The sequence below is a fragment of the Mustela lutreola genome, chromosome 14 (assembly GCF_030435805.1).
Source record: "Mustela lutreola isolate mMusLut2 chromosome 14, mMusLut2.pri, whole genome shotgun sequence".
Lineage (NCBI taxonomy): Eukaryota > Metazoa > Chordata > Mammalia > Carnivora > Mustelidae > Mustela > Mustela lutreola.
The window spans coordinates 6,652,631-6,676,649 of record NC_081303.1 but is presented as its reverse complement, the minus strand read 5'-3'; the positions used below and the strand labels follow the sequence as shown (position 1 = coordinate 6,676,649).

At 39.2% G+C, this 24,019-nt stretch overlaps 1 protein-coding gene across 7 annotated transcripts in view; it reads left to right on the top strand.

The window, feature by feature from the left end:
• RGS7 (regulator of G protein signaling 7) overlaps nt 1–24,019 on the top strand; it is a 501,886-nt gene that overhangs the window by 404,007 nt on the left and 73,860 nt on the right. For all 7 annotated transcript variants that reach the window (XM_059145951.1, XM_059145947.1, XM_059145950.1 and 4 more), the window contains 3 exons: nt 4,505–4,569; nt 5,405–5,481; nt 5,588–5,669. In XM_059145951.1, the coding sequence (XP_059001934.1) occupies nt 4,505–4,569; nt 5,405–5,481; nt 5,588–5,669 (224 nt within the window). The remainder of the gene's footprint in view (nt 1–4,504; nt 4,570–5,404; nt 5,482–5,587; nt 5,670–24,019) is intronic.

Here is a 24,019-nt window from a genome sequence, read left to right as displayed (position 1 = left end):
TTACAGAACTGGATGAAGTCCTGACCATCGCCATGAATGATTCATTGACCCATGTGGGCTAGAGATAAGAGTAAGTCTTAGGAAGGCTTGCCCCATCTTGGATTAAGGTTTCTTAGGCTTAAACACAGCACTCAGAGAGAGAGTCCTATGCCTTGTCTGATGTTTTGTCTCTGACCCAGATTTCATAAAGCATCTTAGGCTCTCAGACATTCCGGGAACAAGCCTAAGAGTAAAGGGGAGGCACAGGGGAAGCAATGCAGTGTCCCTGCCGGACCGTTATGCCGACGGCCAACAGTTACAACAGCAGAGCCCGGATTCTCTCGGTCAGCTTCACACATGTAGTGGCCTCAGTCCAAAATGAGTGAGCAATGCCGAGGGAACCCAGAAATAAGAAGTGTGGCCACATGGGTAATAGCTCTGTTTTTGTTGTTGTTGTTTTTTTTAATCTGAGCTGTGATAGAATAATCTTAATAATTAAGCTATAGAAAAATGCCTGGGTGGATCTCAGTAATGTCATGTTCAGCAAGAAGAGCAGGTTGCAGAAAATGTCCTGTGAATGCTATATGTATATATAAATATATAATTTAAATAACATATAATTTAAAACTAAATCAGTGTTTGCTGAAGTATGCTCAATATTGCCTATAACATTTATTAAACTTCTCCTCAAAAACACGGGAAAGTGTATTTCCTGCATGTACTTATACCTGATATCAGTGTCTAACTCTAATGTATAAATAGGATTTCAGTGTAATAAGAAAAAGCCAAATCCTCAAAGAGGAAAAATTAGCAATCATGAATATCTAATTTGCAGAAGAAAAAAGACTCTCAAGTCATCAGGAAACATTTAGTCCGGTCTTTATTCAACAAATACATCTTCAGCATCTTCTGTGTCCAAGTGTGTTCTAGGCAAGGGGACACAAGGGCAAACGACACAGCAAGAATGTCCGGCCTCATGGAGCTGGCGTCCAGCGAGGTGGCAGGGGGAGAAAGTGAGCTCATCGGCTGCCCCATAAATGGATACGGGGGTGGTATGTTAGGAGGTAGAAGGTTGGGTAGACAAGTATAGTGGGAAGGGGCCGTGGGCGTAGGGGTGGGGGGAGGTGTGGCTGAGAGCATGGGTCTGAAGGGGATGTGGCCACCGTTAGAGAGCAGTTGGGAAGCAAGGTCCAAGGACAATGACCTGGCAAACAAGTCCTTTGGCCTTTACCGGAAGTGAGCTGAGATAGGAAGTAGTTGAAAAATGGGAAGTTTGAATATAATGAAATCTGATTTAAGTCTTAACAGAGTAACCCTGATTGCTTTGCTGAAAATGTACTCTCCAGAGTTTAAGCAAGGCACACTCATGCTGAACTCTATGGAATCTGGTTACACAGGTCAGAAGGCTTGAAAGGTGCACAGCCCCTCACTGGACAATGACACTTTGGGAAATTGTCAAATACCTGAAAAATAAACCTACAGCCATACATACGTGTTTGCAGAAGTACTAGTAAATTATTACAGGACAAAGAATATATTCCAAGTGTCTAACAGTAAGCACTCATCTAAATCAATAATGAATGGATTATCATGAGATAATTTTTCAGGATGTCACAGAACAACACTTACTGCTATGAAGTTAGCCAAATGCAACGTTAAAGGATAAAGCTCATAAGATAGCATAGGTAGTACCGTTTTAAATAAACACATGCACATAAAGTTTGGACATAAATACAGATTCTCGTGTGTATGTTTGTAGATGTATATAGAAGGGGAAAACCCAAACTGTGTGCCAAATATGACAGAAGTGAGATTAGAATGATTTTTTCTTTAATATTTATTTTTTCTGAATCATCTGAACTTTTATAATGAGGGATAGGATTTTAAAAATGAAACTCCTTCCGCTTCAAAGTAAAACAATCTGTATGCATCATTTTTAGTGGTGATACAACATTTCCTTGAACAAGTACACATGAATCCCTTGCCCCACTGTATTCCTCTCTTCTGTATCACGAAGGCTGACATCTCTGCATTTCATGCTATTTCCTTGGGTTACATTCTCAGCAGTGCAAGCACTGGAACAATGGCCATGAATGTTTTAAGGCTTTATTACTCATTGTCGAAATCCTTTCCAGAAAGACTTCACTGGTTATGTTTGCCTACCTGCAGTGCTGTTAACTTCTCTATGGCCAGAATGAGTTGTCGTCGCTCTGTAACATATCTGCTCTTCCCGTGAGTGGAAAGTGATTTCCGTAGCAGGATGTTAAAATGGAAATCCAGCTGAAGTGTTAAGATCAAGAAGTGCTGTTCTAGACTGACACACAAACTGTCACCCTAGCTCTGTCAGCTCCCATGGAGGGCGTGAAAGGGTAAGATGTTGACTTAAAGACCAATTTTGTAGCTGTGAGGACGTCAGGAGTTATTGGCCCCATCAGCGCCAAGTGGGAAGAATGAGTGGTGACGCCCCTCATCTCGAGCCCCATGACAAAGATATCAAGGGCTTTCTGAGAGCGCTTTCTGACAGAGTCATCTGCTCATGGGGACACAATGGATCATGAACTCCAGCCCTTGGAATTACAAGGGGCAAGAGACAGGCTATGTAGTTCTGGGTAGAGGAATGAAAGCGAAGCAGCTGTGTTTTGTAGTCTACTTTCAGGGCAAAGAGTGTGTGAGTGTTTCTCTCGTGTGTCTTAGAAGCCGTATGTGACAGAGAATCCTGTCCTAGGGAAGAGCCTGGACAGGCAAACGCACTGCAGAGAGAGGCCGGAGGTGGAGTCAGCCCCTACAAGGGCACTGCAGGTGACAGATTCCCAGCAATGGTGGGACACAGTTTCTCCGAAGCATCCCACGAAGGACCACAAGAAACGTGATCGGCTTTAAAACTGCCAAGACCAGAGAATGGCATCACCAGGTCACCGCACTGGTATCTGTGAAGCAAGAATGAAGCAAGAACAGCCCCCTCCTCTCCTTCCTTCCTGTACTCCAGCTCTCGAAAGTCCAAAGTCTTGGTCCTCAACACTCGCTGAGGACACAGAAGAATAAGGTGGACGAAGAAGACGGTCCCGCTTCTCTCACCCACAGAAGCTGGGGGAAAGGGGAGACCTGAAGACTTTAAGCCAGGCTAGGATTTTGGGCTGTTCCTTGGGAGGGACGTTCTAGAAGTTGGGTCTCTTTGAATTACCTTGACGAGCAAGACTGTGGATGCTCCTTGAGTTTTTATTCAGGAACTGGGGAAGGGTTCTCTCACACAATAAACTTGGAACAATTATAAAGAGGGTTTCCTGACAATATATATTACATTTTACTCTTTTTGAGAATTTGCATTTTGAAAATTACTAATATTAGTGGAAAAATAAAATTCCCGTGCTTGTAGAAAGACGTATTCTCAGATCATCTCTTGGATTCTTAACGTCTGTAGTAATGTTAGCATCAGTCCATGGTTGGCTTTCTCCTTGGCCTTGGCCTTCGTAAAGGAAACTTTATAGAAAGAAGCTGAATACACAGCGTCGGTGTTTGCAGAGATCTCATATTTTCTGTGTAAGATATTTCATAAACTGAGAGTTGCACAGCTTAGGACAATGATGGTAATTATAAGGACACCCCCAGAACTAACCGTAGAAAATGTGATATTTGACTGTCCTCATCTAGCAGATTCATTCAGCATCCAAAATAGATAGCTTATTGTGAATTTCATGAGACTCAAATATCACATATTCTGGAAAAATTGCAAAAAGTGTCCTGGAAATCAGGACTATACCGGAGGGCTCTGAATGTCTTGATTTTGTCATAAGAGTCGCTAATAATCCCGAAAGAACTAAAGAAATGTGATTTTTCAATGGCAGTCTTCTCTCTCCCTCTGGCACCCATCCCATTTATCTATTGCCCAACTGGGCTTTCCCTGGGAGCAAGGATATGGAATCCTATGAAAAATGGAACTAAAAGGTAGTCATATTATAGTTAGATGGTAGTCCTATAATAGGGAAGAGGTTATAGTGTCGTCTCTCGTAGTAGCAAAACAATCAATGATGGTGAAATGTAGCGAAGGAGATGCCAAGAAGCCTTCAGTTGAACAAGAATATGGAAATCATTGAGTGTGCCAATGATTCCCTGTCATACAATTCCTTTCAACACAGTGGTGTTACTTAAATATCTAGATGTTTAAGCTCGTTCGATGTGTTATTTAGAGGCTTTATTTTTTTCCCTTATTCACTACAACTAAACAGTTACCAACATTCTAAACATATCTGTTTTCTTATCCTTACCACTATGCTTGACTTTCAGTAAATATGTTACCCATTATTTATTTTTGTCAAAAAAAATATAAAGAAAAATATATATATATATACATATACATATACATATATATATACACAGAAATTTATACAGAAAATTATAACTGGAAAACATGATAGAGACCAAGATGTCATGATTTATAATGCTGTATTTTTTTTTTTTTTTTTTTTAGTGAGGGTCTCCAGTTAATAAGGAGGCAAGAAATGATTGATTTTTTTTTCCCCTCTTTCAGCGGTTTACCTCTGCAAGAGAACAATGCAAAATAAGGCAAGGCTGGAATTGGCTGACTATGAAGCTGTAAGTACTAAGGACTTTCTGGCAAAGAAAGTCATAAAATGAGCAGGAATAAGGCCTATGGTCGTTTCTGGTGATTCTGTTGACTTTGCACCCCTGGATTTTAAGCACCAGATTTCCAGGATCAGGCATCAGAATGGCTCAGCTCCCTGACTTGCTTGCCTGTCTCATCATTCACATTGGAGATGGTGAACTTGTAGATGCTCAGACTCACAGGAGAAGGGAGAAACGTCTTTTACTAAACTCAAGTGTGGAACCCTTAGTCCTCTATATAGTGAAGACTCCAAATTTAGAGAAATAAAGTACATTTACTTTGAGTAAATCGTTTTTGCAAAACAGAAAACATTAATGTGATGCAATTTGTTCAGACAATTGCTGTGTTGTGATTTACTGACTTTGAAGAACTGACTAGGAAGCGGCAGTAGGCTACCGGGGGTTTACATTCTTGTCAGGAACTGGATAGACAGACGGAATCATTAGTAGAATGTATTGCTTTCCTGATCCTGACTACAGTGGGCCCAGAAGAACCCAACGGATGAGACTTGAGCACTTTTTTTTTATACAAAGTAATTTTTAGTTATTTAGATGTTTACTTGTGGTCGCTAAAGTCAATGATTCATAAAATTAGTATTTGTGAGAGGTTTCCGTCTTTCCTCTGAACCATTAATATGAAGACGAGCTACATTCCATGACCATGACTTACCATTCAGAACCAGAGTACTCTTCCTACTTCAGAAATTCTGTGGTTGTTTTCTTGATAAATTTATGCAGTTGATTAATGAGAAGTGAGTAGCGAAGACGAGCGCCCGAACATCTTAACCTGTGGTCTATTTTTCAGGAGAGCCTGGCCAGGCTTCAGAGAGCCTTTGCTCGGAAGTGGGAGTTCATTTTTATGCAAGCAGAAGCACAAGCAAAGTGAGTCCTTGTGAGTCTTTTGGAAAATTTGTTCAAGTTGTGGCCTTTTGTCCAGAGAGGTGCTACAGTTAACCTGACTTATTATTCGCTGTTACGATGTTGACAGAGTGGACAAGAAGCGAGACAAGATTGAAAGGAAGATCCTTGATAGCCAGGAGCGAGCGTTCTGGGACGTCCACAGACCTGTGGTAAGCAAACGTGCCGATGTTCTCTCCAGTTCATAATCTGAGCCTTTGGAAACTGAAGGATGCCTGAAAAAGTGAGAGGAGCCCCATTACTCTGCCCCAAATCTCGGTGATTTCATTAAGAAAAGACTGCCATTTTCGTGTCATATAACCAGAATTCAGTAGTGTAATGTTTAATTCATAAAGCTGTGCATTTCCCCACCACAGCATCACTCTTGACCTTTGAGGTCCCTGATACTTTACTACCCTTGCAAGAAACAAGACTGCAGCAAAGAAGTCGTACGTAAACCATGCGACTTTGAGTAAAATAATGAATGTCCTTGATTAATCCCGGAAAACTTTGTGTAAGGAATTCCACACTGTTGATGCACATTATAAGAGAACATGTCTAATCTCACATATTTCTATTTTGATATTATGTGTTTGTCTTTATATTTCTTCAAATACAGACAGGACATTAGAAAATAATATTTACATAAATATAGAATAAATATCAGGGTCACAGCACGAGGCAAACCAAGACCAATGAGAATATTTTAAGAACTTTCCTCTTAGCTACCTTCAGGATCAGACCAAAACAGGTCTGCTTTTCAAAGATTTCTGTCTATCTTTGTGTGTGTTTCAATTTCAGATAGCAAAGCAGTTGTTTAATTCTATGTTGAAATTTTCTCTCTTTGAATTCCCCAAAGATTAGACTTAGAATTAACTGGCTTCCCTGCTCAATATTCCACTCAAGTTTTGTTGCTCATGGTGAGAAAAGGTTATGAGGTCGTGTAGATAATTGTTGCAAGAACGCAAAGCAGGATTTTTCCTTGTTTGTTTATTTTAAGCAATCTCTAGAAATCTGTCCATACATTATGTTCCTGTGTTTATCCACTTTATGCCCCTGGACATCTGGTGGCCCATCTCCAGCCTTGTTCAGCTTTGATGGCTTCATCCTTGGGGCCACCTCAGAGAACTCACACCCCGACTTCCTTGCACTGCCTGCATTCATTCCGAGGCAAAAACGCCAGCTCACAGGGCATGTAAATGGACCCCCCTCAACCTTCTCCTCTGCTCCATGCCCTACGAGTCACTCAGCTGGTCTCCGATGCTCTCTGGGCCCCTGTTGGAGGCAGAACCTGTTCACAGTTGTTTCTGCTATTCCCCGTCCTCTGTGTCTTCCTGCAGCAAGGAGGCCATGTGAGTCCTCTCCAAAGGGGTCCCCTGCTGCACCGTTCACTAGGCTCCCAATCAGAAAATTCTCCTACGGAGCACCCTGAGGGAGAAACCACCCTGAAGCCAACGCCTCGATCTCCCTTTACTCAACTTCTAGGTCCTGATGACAGCAGGTGCAGATGTTGAGGAAACTAATCTGTGGGATCTCTCTTGGTCTCAGTCTTTTGCTTCTGAACTCTTGGGCTCCTCTACACTTTCCATTTTACTTAGGCTGTTCTTTAGGAACTTGGAATCTGGGTCCGAGTTTTTGGCAATGGGAGAATTACAACAACATAGCCTTCCTTGATGTTCACCGCCTAACTTACCCGGATGATCTGATTGTGTTGACTGTCCTCTTCAAAGGGTCTCTTCTCTGTCCACCTCTGAAACTTTTTGAACTCTCTAAGGGATAATCCTTTGTCCCCTACTTTTTAATGTATCAGTCCTGTAGTAATCTGCCTGCGTGATGACTACTCTTTCCATCAAAAGCCATATTTGAACCTCCTGAAACATAGCATGCCTGTGCATCCTCATACGAAAATGCCATTTATTCTGTATCGGTACTTGCCAGACATTTCACTCCATGCAGTGTTGATTAGAACATAGTTCTTGATGCTAAAACTCACCTCCGGTGGAAGCACTTTACAAACATGGTCACAAACACTTTAACACAGATAGGACTGCTCATTTGTTTCCTGGGGGAAAATACGGAGGGTCATTGGGTTTGCGTGACTTGCCTATGTCCAACCAGCTAGTAGTAGTGGAAGCAAGCCTGAACCAACTATCTCCTACTCATAGTCTGAGTCCCAAAGGAAGGGCGCCCTGGGAAAGGAGGGTGGCTCCAGGCTCCAGTTCAAGAAAGCAGCCACAGCAAGAGTGATGCCCTCACTCCATTCTGCAAACAGAAGGGATAAAGTGTTCCTAGTAGCGCACATGTGAGATAGCCGTGTCTATAGGTGTCTTATTATAGGTTTATTTTACTCGTACATTTTACTCATAGATTTTGAATATAATTTTTCATTCATTTTGCTATTTTCAAGAGCCCAGGGTTCAAGCTGTCTTTCAAACACTGTAGGCCACATAGCTGTGATCCAGGGGAGCCCACTGCAATCTGGAGAACAGTGTGTTCGGGTGTGGGACCCATCCCAGTAGTTTTGGCCACAATAAGTAGTATCTCCTATATTCAGATCCGATCATCTTTGTAATCTAAATACTGTTTCAAGAATAATCTAAATTTTTTATAAAGGTATAAATAAATCTAGTTGATATAAATTAATAGTACATGGAAGAGATCACAAAGATTTTTATTTTGGTTTTGAAAAGACAAATCATAAAAGTATGAACTGACCGCTCTAAGTCTTAAAATCTGGAGATCAATATTCCCATTAGAATTAAAAAAAAAGTCTATTCAAATTTCACAGATTGATAACACAATTTAACTGAAAAGGCTTTTAAGTTATAAAATTACTTTTTCCTAGATTGGCTTGACTTCATCAATATATAAAGTATCATTGTTTTCAAAAACCAGACATGGAGTTATTTTAATAGTCATATTTGTTGATTCTTTCTATTTTACTTCTCCTCATACAATCCTACTAATAACATTTCAGTAAAAAAAAAAAAAAATAACAGGGAACAGTTAATCCTCATGATGCTTTTATTAATTCAAGGTGATCTGCTACATTGTGTGGTTTGGTTTGCTTTAATTTCATCTGGTTTTACTCTGGCATTTATTTAATCAAAAATAGGTTGGAAGCCATCAGCTAGAAATGTGGTAGGGAGTCTTTAAAGGTATACTTTTAAAAATTAAAAATATTATAGTATATTATCTTGTATATTGTATATTGCCTTGTATAGTATTTATCCACTTGATGATGTGGAAAATACACGTAATATGAGTTTACTTTTTAAAAACCCATTGGGTCACTTAACACAGCATAATCAGTCAATTGCACTTACTACCATTAGGAAGTAAATCTAGCTTCTCTGAGTAAGCCAGTGTCTATTGCAGTAAAATAAATAAACGAAGTCATTAACACCAAGAAGGACTCTTCAGTTGTTAGGGATTCCAGATAGAATTATCCAAAACTAACTACTCAAGAAGACAGTGGGAGAAAGACACCAAATTGTAGTAAATGTCAAGGGTGATTTGGAATTTGTGTTAATCTGTGTGTTTAATGTTGCAGTATTTTTATGAAGCCCCCTCAAGGGCTAGTGCTTTCATAGTCTGTATTAATAGAATTTTAGAGACTAGTTTAATTGAAGTAAAAATCATGCTTGTCATAATGCTAAGGAACTCAATTTTAGAGTTTTATGCTTAATAAAAAAACAAGAAGTGTGATTGAATTGTAGTTGAGGTGAATAGTGAAGGGTCAAAGTCAAAAATAAGAAGTAAGAAAATTATGAAATTAGTAGAGGTTAGTAACCTTAAGGTTAAGAGGACCCAAAAAAGGTATCTCCGTATTTTGGAAATTTAACTATGTAAAGTTGGAATGTGGCTTATTGGTTTACCCCATGTTGCATTCTGGGTGGCTAATGTGGAAACAACTGGAAAACAAAAATCACAATTAAAAAAAAAAGAACTTATCCCCCTGGGGCAAATAATATATTGTATGTTAATAAAAGTAATTAATTAAAAAGAAAAGAACTTATCAGCCTCAACACCCAAAAAATAAAAAATCCAGTTGTTAAGAAATGAGCAGAAGACAATAATAGATGTTTCTCCAAAGAAGACATATAAATGGCTAACAGACACATGAAAAAATGTTCAGCATCACACATGATCAGGGAAATACAAATCAAAAACACAGGAGATACCCCCTCACACCAGTCAGAATGGCTAAAATGAACAACTCGGGAATCGACAGATGTTGGTGAGGTTGCAGAGAAAGGGGAAACACTCCTACACTGTTGGTGGGGATGGAAGCTGGCGCAGCCACTCTGATAAACAGTATGGAGGTTCCTCAAAAAGTTAAAAATAGAGCCATCCTACGACCCAGCAATCACACTACTTGGTATTTATCCATGCAAAAATAGTGATTCAAAGGGGAAGATTTAAGATGGCGGAGTAGGGGGACCCTAGGTATGTCTTGGACGTTGGATACAACTAGTTACTAAATCATTCTAAACACCTGAGAAATCAGTCGGAGATCTGAGAAAAGGAATGCTGCAAGTCTTCAGTTAGGAAAGTGACCACCGTTTGGAAGGTAGGAGGTGCAGAGACTGAGTCCAGGGTGGTCGAGTTAAAGATACCGCGGTGGGGAAGGGGCCTGCTGAAGGAGGCTCCCACAAGTATTGGAAGCAGAGGAGAGCAAAACTGGAGCTCTTGGGAATCTGCTACAGCGCCATAGGTCCCTGGCTTAAAGGTGCTCAGGTGGGGAAGCAGGATGAAATCTCAGGTGTGACATTGTGGTCTCAGCTTCCCCGGGGGTCCCAAGAAGAATGAGGGCATCAGGGTTCCCAGGGCGTAGGATCGGGGAAGCCAGCTGAGCACAGAGTCTAGGCGCAAGGTTTCTGCTCTGTGTTGCCATAAACTTCAAACCACTGCACAGTCGTCCAGCCACTAGGGAGGGGCCAGCAAAGGGCAGAAGTGTGGCAAGAGCCTCCCCCTCCCCCAGAAGGAAGAGCAGTGTCCACACGGTACGAGTCCATAAAATTTGGAATCTTGGAACCCTTTTGTGCCTGTGATTACAACGCTTGGTCACAGGCCAGGTGAACAGAGAGTTCTGACGGAAACTGCGGAGAGAAGAGCGATTGATTGTTTTCCTGTGAGGTTCATTGAACAGTGAGGGGCACAAATTTTCAGCTCCCGGGGCTGGAGAGTGGGGCCCAACCATATTCATCCCTCCCATCTGAGCTGAAAGCCTTCAGGGAATAAACCAGCGCCACCTAGTGGAATCCAGAGCCGCTTGCACTGAGCCCTGTAAGTCCACAGGAGGCACCTTTGCCATAGGTCAAGTCCACCTGAGAAACAGCGCAACAGGCCGCTCCCCCAGAAGAATAGCACAAACAACTCACTGTACCAAGTTTAGGTATGATAGAGGGCTGCAAAGCTTCAGCTTTTGGGAAAAATAATACATACCATTCTTCGTATTTTTATTTTTTTAGTCATTTAGGGTTTTTTTTCAGTTATTTTTTTAAAATTTTCCAACTCTTTTTAAATTTTTATTTTTACTGAAGTTGTGTATATATATATATATATATATGTATATATATATTTTGTTGTTATTGTTGTTCTTTCCTTTCATTGTATTTTATTTTATTTTACACACACACACACACACACACACATGTAAACACACATATATGTGAAGTTTTTCTTTCTTTTTTTGGGATCTAGTTTTTCATTTGGTTTCTTTATCTTTTGTTGTTTGTTTTGTTTTTTTTTCTTTTCTCGTTGTTAGTGTTGTTTTTTCTCTTCTTTTCTGCACAAAATGACAAAATGGAGTAATTCACCCCAAAAGAAAGAATGGGAGATAGTACTCATGGCCAAGGATTTGATCAATTAAATAAGAGGTCTGAACTAGAATTTTAAAAGACTATAAAGATACTAGCTAGGTTTGAGAAAAACATAGAAGGTACCAGAGTATCCCTTACTGTAGCAATGAAAGAACAAAAATCTAATCAGACTGAAATTAAGAATGCTATTACCAAAATGTAGTCCCAAGTGGAGGCCACAAAAATGAGGAAAAATGTGGCAGAAGAGAATCAGTGATATAGAAGATAAAATGATGGATAATAAGGAAGCTGAAAAGAAGAAAGAAAGAAAACTACTAGATCATGAAGAAAGACGTAGAGAACCCAGCAATTCCATAAAGCGAAATAATATACAGAAAATAGGAGTCCTAGAAGATGAAGACAGGGAGAGAGGGACAGAAGGTTTATTTAAACAAATTATAGCTGAAAACCTTCCTAGTCAGGGGAAGGAAACAGGCATTTAAATCCAGGAGGCACAGAGAACCTGCTCAAAATCAATAAAAATAGGTCAACAACTTGACATAGAATAGTGAAAAATTCACTATTAAAAATTTCAAAGATAAAGAGAAGATCCTGAAAGCAGGTTGGGACAAGACATCCTTAACCTACAATCTGAAACCTACATTCTTGAGTGGAGAGACAGGCCAAAAGTAACAAAGACCAGAAAGCAACAGAGACAGTCTACAGAAACAGTAGTTTTACAGATCTTATGATAGCACTAAATTCATATCTTTCAAAAAATACTTCGAATGTAAATGGACTAAATGCTCTAGTCAAAAGAGATGGGGCATCAGAATGGATTTAAAAAAAATGCCCATTGGGGCACCTGGGTGGCTCAGTTGCTAAGCATCTGCCTTCGGCTCAGGTCGTGATTCCAGGATCCTGGGATTGAGCCCCACATCGGGTTCCCTGCTCGGCAGGAAGCCTGCTTCTCCCTCTCCCGCTGCTTCTGTTCCCTCTCTAGCTGTGTCTCTCTCTGTCAAATAAATAAAATCTTAAAAAAAAAAATGCCCATTGATATGCTGCTTGCAAGAGACTCATTTTAGACTCAAAGTCACCTCCAGATTGAAAGTGAAGGGGTGGAGAACAAATTATCATGCTAATGGACATCAGAAGAAATCTGGAGTAGCCATCCTTATATCAGAAAACTAGATTTTAAACCAAAGACTGTAATAAGAGATGGAGGACACTGTATCATAATAAAAAGATCCATCCAACAAGAAAATCTAACAGTTGTAAATATTTATGCCCCTTTCTTGGGAGCAACTAAATATATAAACCAATTAATAACAAAATAAAAGAAATTCATTGTTAATAATAGAATAATAATAAGGGACTTTAACAACCCATTTGCAGCCCTAGACAGATCATCTCACCAGATCAACAAGGAAACAAGGACTTCAAATGACATGCTGGACCAGATGGACTTCACAGATATCTTCAGAACATTTCATCCTAAAGCAGCAGAATTTACACATTCTTTTCAAGTGCACATGGAACATTCTCCAGAATAGATCACATACTAGGTCACAAATCGGGTCTCAACTGATACAAAAAGACTGAAATCATACCATGCATATTTTCAGACACCAGTGCTATGAAACTTGAAGTCAATCACAAGAAAAAAAAATGTGAAAGGAGGTGAAAGAATATCCTACTGAAGAATGAATGGGTCAACCAGGAAATTAAAGAAGAATTTTTTTAAAAATACGTGGAAACAGCTGAAAATGAAAACAGGACAGTTCAAAACCTTTGGGCTGCAACAAAGGCAGCAATACATGCCTTCCTCAAGAAACAAAAAAATTCTCATATACAATTAACGTTACACCTAAAGGAGCTGGAGAAAGAACAGCAAATAAAGCCTGAGTCCAGCAGAAGAGATATAATATATATTACAGCAAAAAATCAATGATATGCAAATTTTAAAAAGCAGTATGGTACTGTCACAAAAACATACACATAGGTCAATGTGGCAGAACAGAGAAATGGACCCCCAACTCTATGGTCAACTAATTCTTGACAAGGCAGGAAGGAATATCCAATGGAAGAAAGACAGACTCTTCAACAAATTGTGTTGGGGGCCCCTGGGTAGCTCAGTTGGTTAAACATCTGCCTTTAGCTCAGGTCATGATCCCAGGGTCCTGGAATCGAGTTCTACATCAGGCTCCTTGATGAGGAGCTTCTCCCTCTGCCAGCTGCTCCCCCTGCTTGTGCACGCTCTCTCTCTCTCTCTCTGGCAAATAAATATACAAAATCTTAAAAACAATTGTGTTGGGAAAATTAGAAAATTAGCCACATGCAGAAGAATGAAACTGGATCACTTTCTTACACCACACACAAAGAAACTCAAAATGGATGAAAGACCTAAATGTTAGGCAGGAATCCAACAAAATCCTAAAGGAGAACACAGATAGCAACTTCTTTGTCCTCAGCTACAGCAACTTTTTGCTAGACTCCAAAGGCAAGGGAAACAAAAGAAAAGATGAAGTATTGGCACTTCGTCAAGATAAAAAGCTTCTGCACAGCAAAGGAAATAATCAATAAAACCAAAAAGCAACCTATGGAATGAGAGGAGATATTTGCAAATGACATATCAGATAAAGGGCAAGTATCCAAAATCTATAAAGAACTTATCAAACTCAACACCCCCAAAACCCAAAAAATTCAGTCAAGAAATGGGCAGAAGACATAAACAGACATTTCTGCAAAGAAGACATCCAAATGGCTAACAGACACAAGAAAAAGTGCTCAACATTGGTGAAATACAAATAAAAAAACAACAACACATGAGATACGACCTCACACCAGTCAGAACAACTAAAATTAACAACTCAGAAAACAATAAATGTTGGCATGAGGATGCTGAGAAAGGGGAACCCTCCTACTGTTGGTTGGAATGCAAACTGGTGCAGCCACTCTAGAAAACATTATGGAGTTTTCTCAAAAAGTATAGCTACCCTATAACCCAATGACTGCACTATGGGGTATTTAGCCAAAGGATGCAAACATAATGATCCAAAAGGGCATGTGCACGTTTATAGCAACAGTGTCCACAATAGCCAAAGAAAGAACCCAGATGTCCATCAATAGAGGAATGGATAAATAAGATGTGTACACACACACACACACACACACACACACACACACACACGAATATTACTCAGCCATCAAAAAGAATGAAATAATGCCATTTTCAACAACATGGCTGGAACTAGAGGGTATTGTTTTAATTTTAAGTGAAATAAGTCAGATAAAGACATACCATATCGTTTCATTCATGCATGGAATTTAAGGAACAAAACAGATGAACATAGGGGAAGAAAAGGAAAAATAAAATTAAGTGAAAACAGACAGAGAGACAAGCCATAAGGGACTCTTAAATATAGGGGAGTAAGTGAGCATTGCTGGAGGGGAGGGGGGAGAGTGGGGTAGTTGGATGAACGGCATTAAGGAGGACAGTCGATGTTGTGACCAGTGGGTGTTTTATGCAAGTGATGAATCACTAAATTCTACCCCTGAAAGCTCGGACCTTTTCACTACCTTTACTCATTCCCTTCATATGCACGCACTCCATGCCTCTGGCAACCACTTACCTGTTCTCTGTATCAGTGAGTCTGGTTTTTTTAATTTTATGTATAAGCAAAATCGTACAATCTTTCTCCATCTGATTTGTTTGACTTTGCATAATGCCCTCAAGTTCCATCCGTGTTGTCATAAATGTCAGGGTTTCCTTCTTTTTTTATGGCTGAATAATATTTCAGTGTATGTTTAATATATGCCACATTTTTAAAAAGATTTTATTTATTTATTTGAGGGAGAGTGAGTGAGAGAAAGAGAAATGAGCACAAGCAGGGGAGGAGGAGAGGGAGAGGGAGAGGCAGACTCCCTGCTGAGTAGGGAGCCCCAGGCAGGGCTCAATCCTGGAACTCCGGGATCATGACCTGAGCCAGACACAGATGCTTCACCAACTGAGCCACCCAGGTGCCCCATGCCACATTTTCTTTGTTCATTCATCTGTTGATCAACACTTAGGTTATTTCCATATCTTCCTATTATAGATAATGCGACAATGAACATGGGGATAGAGATATCTCTTCAGAACACTGATTGATTTTCCAGTAGATGTACACCCAGAAATGAAGTTGCTGAGTCCTATGGTAGTTCTATTTTAATTTCATGAGGAGCCTCCATCCTGTTTCCATAGTGTCTGAACTAGTTTACATTCCCACCAACAGTGTACAAGGGATACTTTTTCTCTACATCCTCTCTAGTACTGTTTCTCTTGTCTTTCTGATGATAAACATTCTAATAGATGTGAGGTGATATGTCATTGTGATTTTAATTTACATTTCCCAGATGTTTAGTGCTGTTGAGCATCTTGTCATGTATCTGTTAGCCATTGGACATCTTCTTTTAGAAAACGTCTATTCGGATCTTCTTTTTTAAAATTGAGTTGTTTGTTGCTTTGTTACTGAATTGTATGAGCTCCTTATATATTTTGGATTTTAACTCCTATCCAGTATATGGTCTGCAAATATTTTCTCCCATTCCACAGATTGTCTTTTCATCTGTTGAATGTTTCTTTTGCTGTGTAGAAGCTTTTTAGTTTGATAAAATACCACTTGTTGATTTTTTTATTGCTTGTGTTTTAGGTGTCATAGCCAAAAAAAAAAATCACTGGAAGACCCATGGAAGGAGTTTTTCCCTATGTTTGCTTCTAGGATTTTTATGATTTCAGGCCTGACATTTAAGGCTTTAATCCATTTCAAGTTAATTGTTGTGAGTGGTGGTCAATACAGGCCTAGTTTCATTCTTTTGCATGTGAATATCTAATCTCCCCAGCATCATTTATTGAGGGGATTATCTATTCTCCTTTGAGTATTCTTGGCTCCCTTGTCAAATATTAGTTGATTCTACCTGAATGGGGTTTATTTCTCGCCCTTGATTTTGTTCCATTGATCTGTACGTCTGGTTGCTTTTATTAACATATACTGTATTATTAGTTGTACAGGTAGAATTTAGGGATTCATCAGTTGAATACAGCACCCAGTGCTCATTACTTCAAGTGCCCGCCCACCACCTACTTATCCCTTTCACCCACCCACCCCCAACAACCCTCAGTTTGTTTAACATCCACACCGTACTCTCTCGATTACTGTAGCTTTTTGTAATATTGTTTGAAATTGGGAAATGTAGTGCCTCTAGCTTTGTTCTTATTTCTCAAGATTGCTTTGGCTACGTGGGGTCTTTTGTGGTTCCATATGTTTTTTAGGATTGTTTCTTCTATTTCTCCAAAAACGTCTTTGGGATATTGATAGGGATTGCATTGAAACTACAGATAGATTTAGACAGTATGGACGTTTTAAGAATATTAATTCTTCCAAGCCATGAGCTTGGATATGGAAAGATATGAGAATATCTTTCCATTTATTTTTGTCTTCTGCAATTTCTTTCATCAGCATCTTATAGTTTTCAGTGTACAGATCTTTTACCTCATTAGTTCAAATTTATTCCCTGAGGATTTTATTACGTTTGATATTATTATAAATAGGATTGTTTTCTTTATTCTTCTTTCAAATAATTCATTGTTAGTGTGTAGAAACAGTACTGATTTGTGTATACTTAATTTTTATCCTGTAACTGAATCCTGCAAATTATTGAATTTGTTGGTTAGGTCTAACAGGGTTTTTGTGTGTGTCTGTGGATTCTTTAGGATTTTTTATGTATAATCATGTTTTTGCAAACAGAGACAATTTTTTCTTTCTCTGACTTGGATGTCTTTTATTTAGTTTTCTTGCCTGATTGCTCTGGCGTTGACTTCCAGTTGCATATTAGCATTTTTAATGGTTTCATTGACACTGACTTCAGAATATTTTTAAAAATATTTGTCAGATCATGGTCTTGAGGAGCAGAGAGTATATCTTAAATGCTTAAATGTTGCACTTTATAGGGCAAAAATCAATGTGAAATTTTGAATTGAGGAATTGAGTAATTGTGGAAGTATGAAGTTTGTAAAGGATTTTTCTAAAGGGTGGTTGCACATTTGAAATACAGAATTTGTTTTAGGGCGCACTGAGTGTGACAACATAACATCCAGATGGAAATGCCAGTAGTTGTAGATGTAGGACAAAGTTTGAGGGATGTTTTGGGGTTCTCATATGAATTTTGAAGCTCATTAAGTTAAGGGTAATTGTGGCCCAGACGCAAGAGTGGTTTGTCAGGGGAAAGCGACAGAGGCAAGGAGGATTCGTTATCGATTGGAAAGATTTCTTAATCTTTCTTCTTCCTTACATATGGTCCCATAACTCAGGAAGGACGCTTGCACTCTCTACACATTTTTTTTCTTCCAATAAGTCGATATGAAGCAGTCTGATGAAGTGTGTGTGTGTGTGTGTGTGTGTGTGTATAAAAATTGATTAAAACATACAATTCAAGGGTGTCTGGGGGGAGGAGGTGGTTGATCTGCATAAGAAGCTCCATATTTGGTTAGGTCTAAGTGATTCTGACTGAGATCCAATAAATAGAAAGGAACAATAAGGTTTTTGAAATAAAATCATCCTAGAGGAGAAAAGGAAATCCAGTGGATGGTTCTTCAAAATGAAACAGTGCTGATGTTCTGGGTCTAAGGGATGAAAGACAGTCACACTTGCCCCCCCCCCCCAGCCCTTCTGTGGAGCCAGCTTATGGCCTTTAAACTGATTTTGTTTTTATCTTGTTGTATTTGTTTTTTACATTCCTTCAGTTTTATTAAGGTATAATTGACAAATAAGAGTATAAGATATTTAAAGTGTAAACATGGTGATTTGATTTATGTATACATTGTGAAAAGTGACCCCCTACCAAGTTAATTAACACTGACTTATGGAGTTAATCGAAAGAGCTGTAATGTAGGGAACATAGGCCACTTTAAGTCTGGGCGTATTCAGATGTGTCCATTGTGAGGTAGAATTAGGCACATATAACATGTCACACTTCCACTAACCTTGGAAATTCACAGTTGCCCAGGGGGAGCTATACTTAGCTATACTTAGCTCCCCCTGGGCAACTGTGGGATATAGCACCGTTTCCAAGTTATACTTGGAGACAGTGCTATCAAGGAATGGTATTTGTGCCACAAATGTGAAGCACAAGACCACAGTCACAAAAACTCCTGCAGACATCCTGTGGGACACACCAACTTAGCACACTGTGTTGGGGAAGAGGTAGGTAAATCCGGTGCAAGGAGAGGGGACAGGTATCTTTTAAACTTCTAGTAAAGTATAAAATACATATAGAAAATTGCATAAAGCATAAGTACTCAATGAATTTTCACAAATGGAACCCAGCCATGTAACAAGCATCCAGATTCAAAACAAAACAAAGCAAAGACAGAACATTACCAGCTCCCCAGAGCCCTCCTCGTGACCATTCCAGCCTACTCCCTCCACCAGCTTGCCTTCTTGTAATCTTTATATAAATGGAAACGTTGGGTGCACTCTTCTGCATTCAACATCTTTGTATGAGATTTTTTTCATATTATGGTGTGTAGTTGTCGCTTACCTCCATTACCATATAATATCTCCTTACAGGGGAGAAGGGACTTCATTATAGAACCCTGTTAAATTACCTTCCATGTGGCTAACTTCATCCTCGCATCCATAATTCTGATACTCAGTTTAGAGCTTTCATTGATGTTATACTCCTGGTTCAACTTTAGTTCTTTCAGACGTTTAATTATCACACAAAACCACCAATTTAATTTCTTTAATGTTTAGGTTCAAAAGCGATACACACCACCAAATAAAATAGGAAAACAAGGTAAAGGATACCGTGTTAGATATAGCAAAACAGGAATCTTCTAGCAAATAGAGAACTTGTAAATCAGTGAGAAGTCAAAGAAATAAAAATATAATGAAAAATGCTTATATATTCTACCATCAAGTTTGCAAAGATTTGTTTTTAAAAGGTAATACTGTAACCATTTATTTCATACTGTCTTACCATCTTAGGCCCAAACGTCAGTTATTTGGTTGTTGTGGAGAAGTAAGTAATAGATGGGCATGTACTTGGATAGAAGGATGGACAGACAGTTCCACAGGTAGTATTAAAATTAGACATTAATGGGTATGTACATGTATGGTTAGAAAAAAACAACAGTAGTTTTGAAAAAAGAATCAAGACTTTCAGTCCAGCATACAAAGACCTTGAAAACTGTACTTCCATTCTCATAACAAGAAAAAGCTGAAAATGAACCATCATTCTTAGACCATCAGGGAATGCTGTCTCAGGGCAAACCAGTGTCTGTCCTCAAAACTGGAGAGGCAGACCAGTGGTCACAAGAAATCACCAACTGACCTGAGGAGAATCGCAGAAGCAGGAGCCTCTATAGGAACTCGTCTGGGGGAAGAAGACTTGAGCTCTCGCTGACACCTTGCTGGAGGCTCAGTGTAGACAAGCTCGGCAGTGACAACTCCAGGGGAGCCCAGTGTTGGTGGCAGGTGCCACACTTTTGTAAGTTTTACCTCCAGAAGATCTACTAGGTTCACATACTGCAAGGATCTGAGAAAAATCCACTCCTGCTTCTTACAGAGGAAAGGAAAAAGAAGCCATTTTTAAATATGCCCAGACCATTCTCATCTTCATAAAAAAACTTGCCTTCGAAAGAAACTGTTTCCAAAGGGCCAAACTGACCAAGGTTGTACAAAACCTAACCAACATGAGGGAAGGGAAATGCTCAACTCCAGCTCCTTACTCGCCTTCCTACCTTACCAAGAGAAAGACCTTGTGCCCCCTAAAAGACCAAGACCTAATCGTAGCCATAGAACGCTTCTTCACACCCAGGCATATCCACCACATCAGTAGGGCTCCTATGTGACAACAGGGGATTACAAGGAAAGAAACTGCACATCCCAGGTCTTGTTTAAGATGCATGGGTTGTCTCCTTAAGACAACAGGGAAGATAAAAAACAAGCACCTCAGAGAAAATCTTAGTCTCTGATAACTACAGAAACAGAAAACAATAAACACAGCCTAACCCCTAGTCACATAAGCATAAACCACACACTGAATGCCTCTTTACTTCAATTCCTTTTACCAGTACATCTTTTCTGGCTTTCAAGAAAAAATTGCAGATATAGTAAAAATAATGATAGTAGTAATAGTAATAATAATAATAACAGCAACAAAATCAGTGTGAAGAGACAGATCAAACACTAGAATCAGACTCAAATGGGTCAAAGATATTGAAATAATCAGACAAGCAATTTGAAAAAAAAAGTGATGAATAAGCAAAGACTTCTAATGGGAAAAGTGGACAACTGGAAAGAGCAGAAATGTGATATAAACAGGGATAGGGAAGCTAAGAAAAAAAAAACAATCAATCATGGAACACTACATTAAAAACTAACAAGGTACTGTAGGGTAACTAAGGACATAATAAAAAAATTTTAAAGGAAAAAATTTTAAATTAATTTTTATGATGGTTAAGGTTAAAAAAAAGAAAAGAAAAAATTAAAAGGAAATGCTAGAAATAAAAAATAAGTTAAAAATACCATAACAAAAGTGAAGAATAGCTTTCATAGAGCTCATCAATAGACTGAAGTGGCCAAAGAAAAAATCAATGGGCTTCAAAAAGTATCCATAGCAAATTCCAAAACTAAATTGTAACAAGGAATAAAAGAATGGAAAAAACACACACACAAAAAAAAAACCAAAAAACAACAAAACAGAATATCCAAGAACTGTGGAGTGTTAAAGACACACTATACTTGTAGTGAGAATGCCAGAAAGAGAAGGAAGAGAGAAAAGAAAGAACTGAAGCAATGACCGTTTGAAGCAACAATGACTGTTAACTTTAAAAAGTCAGAGCCAGGAAGCTCAGGGAACACAGAACAGAGCAAATACCAGAAAGCCTGAACATAGATATATTGCATTCAAACTGCAGAAAATCAAGACAAAGGGGAAGTCTTGAAAGAAGCCAGAGGGGAAAAACTCCTTACCCTTTTAGAAGAGCAAGTAAAATAATTACATCAGACTTCTTTTCAGAAACCATGCAAAGATACAGATGTTGTGAAAAGAAGGGCCACCTGTACCCCAATGTTTATAGCAGCAATGGCCACGGTCGCCAAACTGCGGAAAGAACCAAGATGCCCTTCAACAGACGAATGGATAAAGAAGATGTGGTCCATATACACTATGGAGTATTATGCCTCCATCAGAAAGAACGAATACCCAACTTTTGTAGCAACATGGACGGGACTGGAAGAGATTATGCTGAGTGAAATAAGTCAAGCAGAGAGAGTCAATTATCATATGGTTTCACTTATTTGTGAAGTATAACAAATAGCGTGGAGGACAAGGGGAGTTAGAGAGGAGAAGGGAGTTGAGGGAAATTGGAAGGGGAGGTGAACCACGAGAGACTATGGACTCTGAAAAACAATCTGAGGGGTTTGAAGTGGCGGGGGGTAGGGGGTTGGGATACAAGGTGGTAGGTATTATAGAGGGCACGGATTGCATGGAGCACTGGGTGTGGTGCATAAACAATGAATTCTGTTATGCTGAAAATAAAACAAAAAAAAGAAAGACACCATGCAAGCAAGAGAATGGGGTGAAGTAGTAAGTGTTGGTATAGCTAATTTGGAAGACAGTTCTGCAGTTTCCTACAAAACTGAACAAGCTCTTACCAAATGATATAGCAGTCACACTCCTGGTATTTGCCCAAGTGAGTTGTAAACATGTCCACAAAAAACTGCATGGGAATGCCTATAGAAGCTTTATTAACAATTGTCAAATCTTGGAAACAACCAAGATGTTCTTCAATAGGAAACTGTGGCTCATACATTGGAATTTTTTTCATTAATAAAAGAAATGAGCTGTCAAGCTACAAAAAGATATGGTTGAACCTTAAATGCACAGTGTTAAGTGAAAGGAGCCAATCTAAAATGCAATGTACTGTAAGATCCCAACTCTGCGATATTCTGAAAACGGCAAAACTGTACAGCTAAGGAAAATACGGGTAGTTTTTAGGGGTTGAGGGAGAGGCAGGGAGTGGTGAGTAGGTGAAGCACAGGAAATTTGGAGAGTAAAGAAACTAATCTGGAGGGTATCATAATGGTGGGTACATGTCATACCTTTCTCAAAACCCATAAAAATTACAGCACAAAGTATGAACCCTAATGTCAGCTATGGATTTTAGTTAACAGTGATATATCAATATGGGCTCATTGATTATGATAAAACTACCATACTAATGTAAAATATTAATAATGGGGGAAACCAAGTGGTAGTGGGCAAGAGAGCATATAAGACATCTCTGTACCTTTTGCTCAATTTTTCTGTAAACTCAAAGCTGGGGGGGTAGTCTATAATTTAAAAAAAGAAAAGCTCAGATAAAAACATTTTTACTTATTTTTTTCATGATACAGCTTTTATTAGACAGTAATAAATGACTTTTTCCCAACAATAGGTAGCCTCTCAAGATCTTAGAAACCTTGCTTCCAAAATTTTTTTTCTTTTCTTCTTTTCAGTGTTTCAAAATTCATTGTTTATGTACCACACCCAGTGCTCCATGCAATACGTGCCCTCCTTAATACATACCACCAGACTTACCCATCCCCCCACCCCCTCCCCGCCAAAACCCTCAGTTTGTTTCTCAGAGTCCACAGTCTCATGGTTCATTTCCCCCTCTGATTTTCTCCAATTCACTTTTCCTTTCCCTCTCCTAGTGTCCTCCATGTTATTCTTTAAGCTCCACAAGTAAGTGAAACCATATGAAAATTGACTTTCTCTGCTTGACTTATTTCACTCAGCATAATCTCTTCCAGTCCTGTCCGTGTTGCTACAAAAGTTGGGTATTCATCCTTTCTGATGGAGGCATAATACTCCATTGTGTATATGGACCATATCTTTATCCATTCATCTGTTGAAGGGCATCCTGACTCTTTCTGCAGTCTGGTGATTGTAAACATTGCTGCTATGAACATTGGGGTACAGATGGCCCTTCCTTTCACTATATCTGTGTCTTTGGGGTAAATACCCAGTCGTGCAATTGCAGAGTCATAGGGAAGCTCTATTTTTAGTTTTTTGAGGAATCTCCACACTGTTTTCCTAAGTGGCTTCATCACCTGGCATTCCCATCAACAGTGTAAGACGGTTCCCCTTTCTCCACATCCTCTCCAACATTTGTTGTCCTGTCTTGTTAATCTTTGGCATTCTAACTGATGTAAGGTGGTATCTCAGTGTGGTTTTGATATGAATTTCCCCAGTGGCTAATGATGTAAATGTTTTTTCATGTGTCTGTTATCCATTTGAATGTCTTCTTTGAAGAAGTGTCTTTTCATGTCTTCTGCCCATTTTTTGACATGATTATCTGTTTTTTGGGTGTTGAGTTTGAGGAGTTCTTTATACATCTTGGATATCAGCCCTTTGTAGTATCATTAGTGAATATCTTCTCCCATTTCGTGGGTTGTCTCTTTGTTTTGTTGACTGTTTCCTTTGCTGTGCAGAAGCTTTTTATCTTAATGGAGTCCCAAAAGTTCATTTTCGCTTTGTTTCCTTTGCCTTTGGAGAGGTGTTTTAAAAGAAGTTACTGTGGCTGATGTCAAAGAGGTTACTGCCTATGTTCTCCTCTAGGATTTTGATGGATTCCTGTCTCACATTGAGGTCCTTCATCCGTTTTGAGTTTATCTTTGTGTATGGTGTAA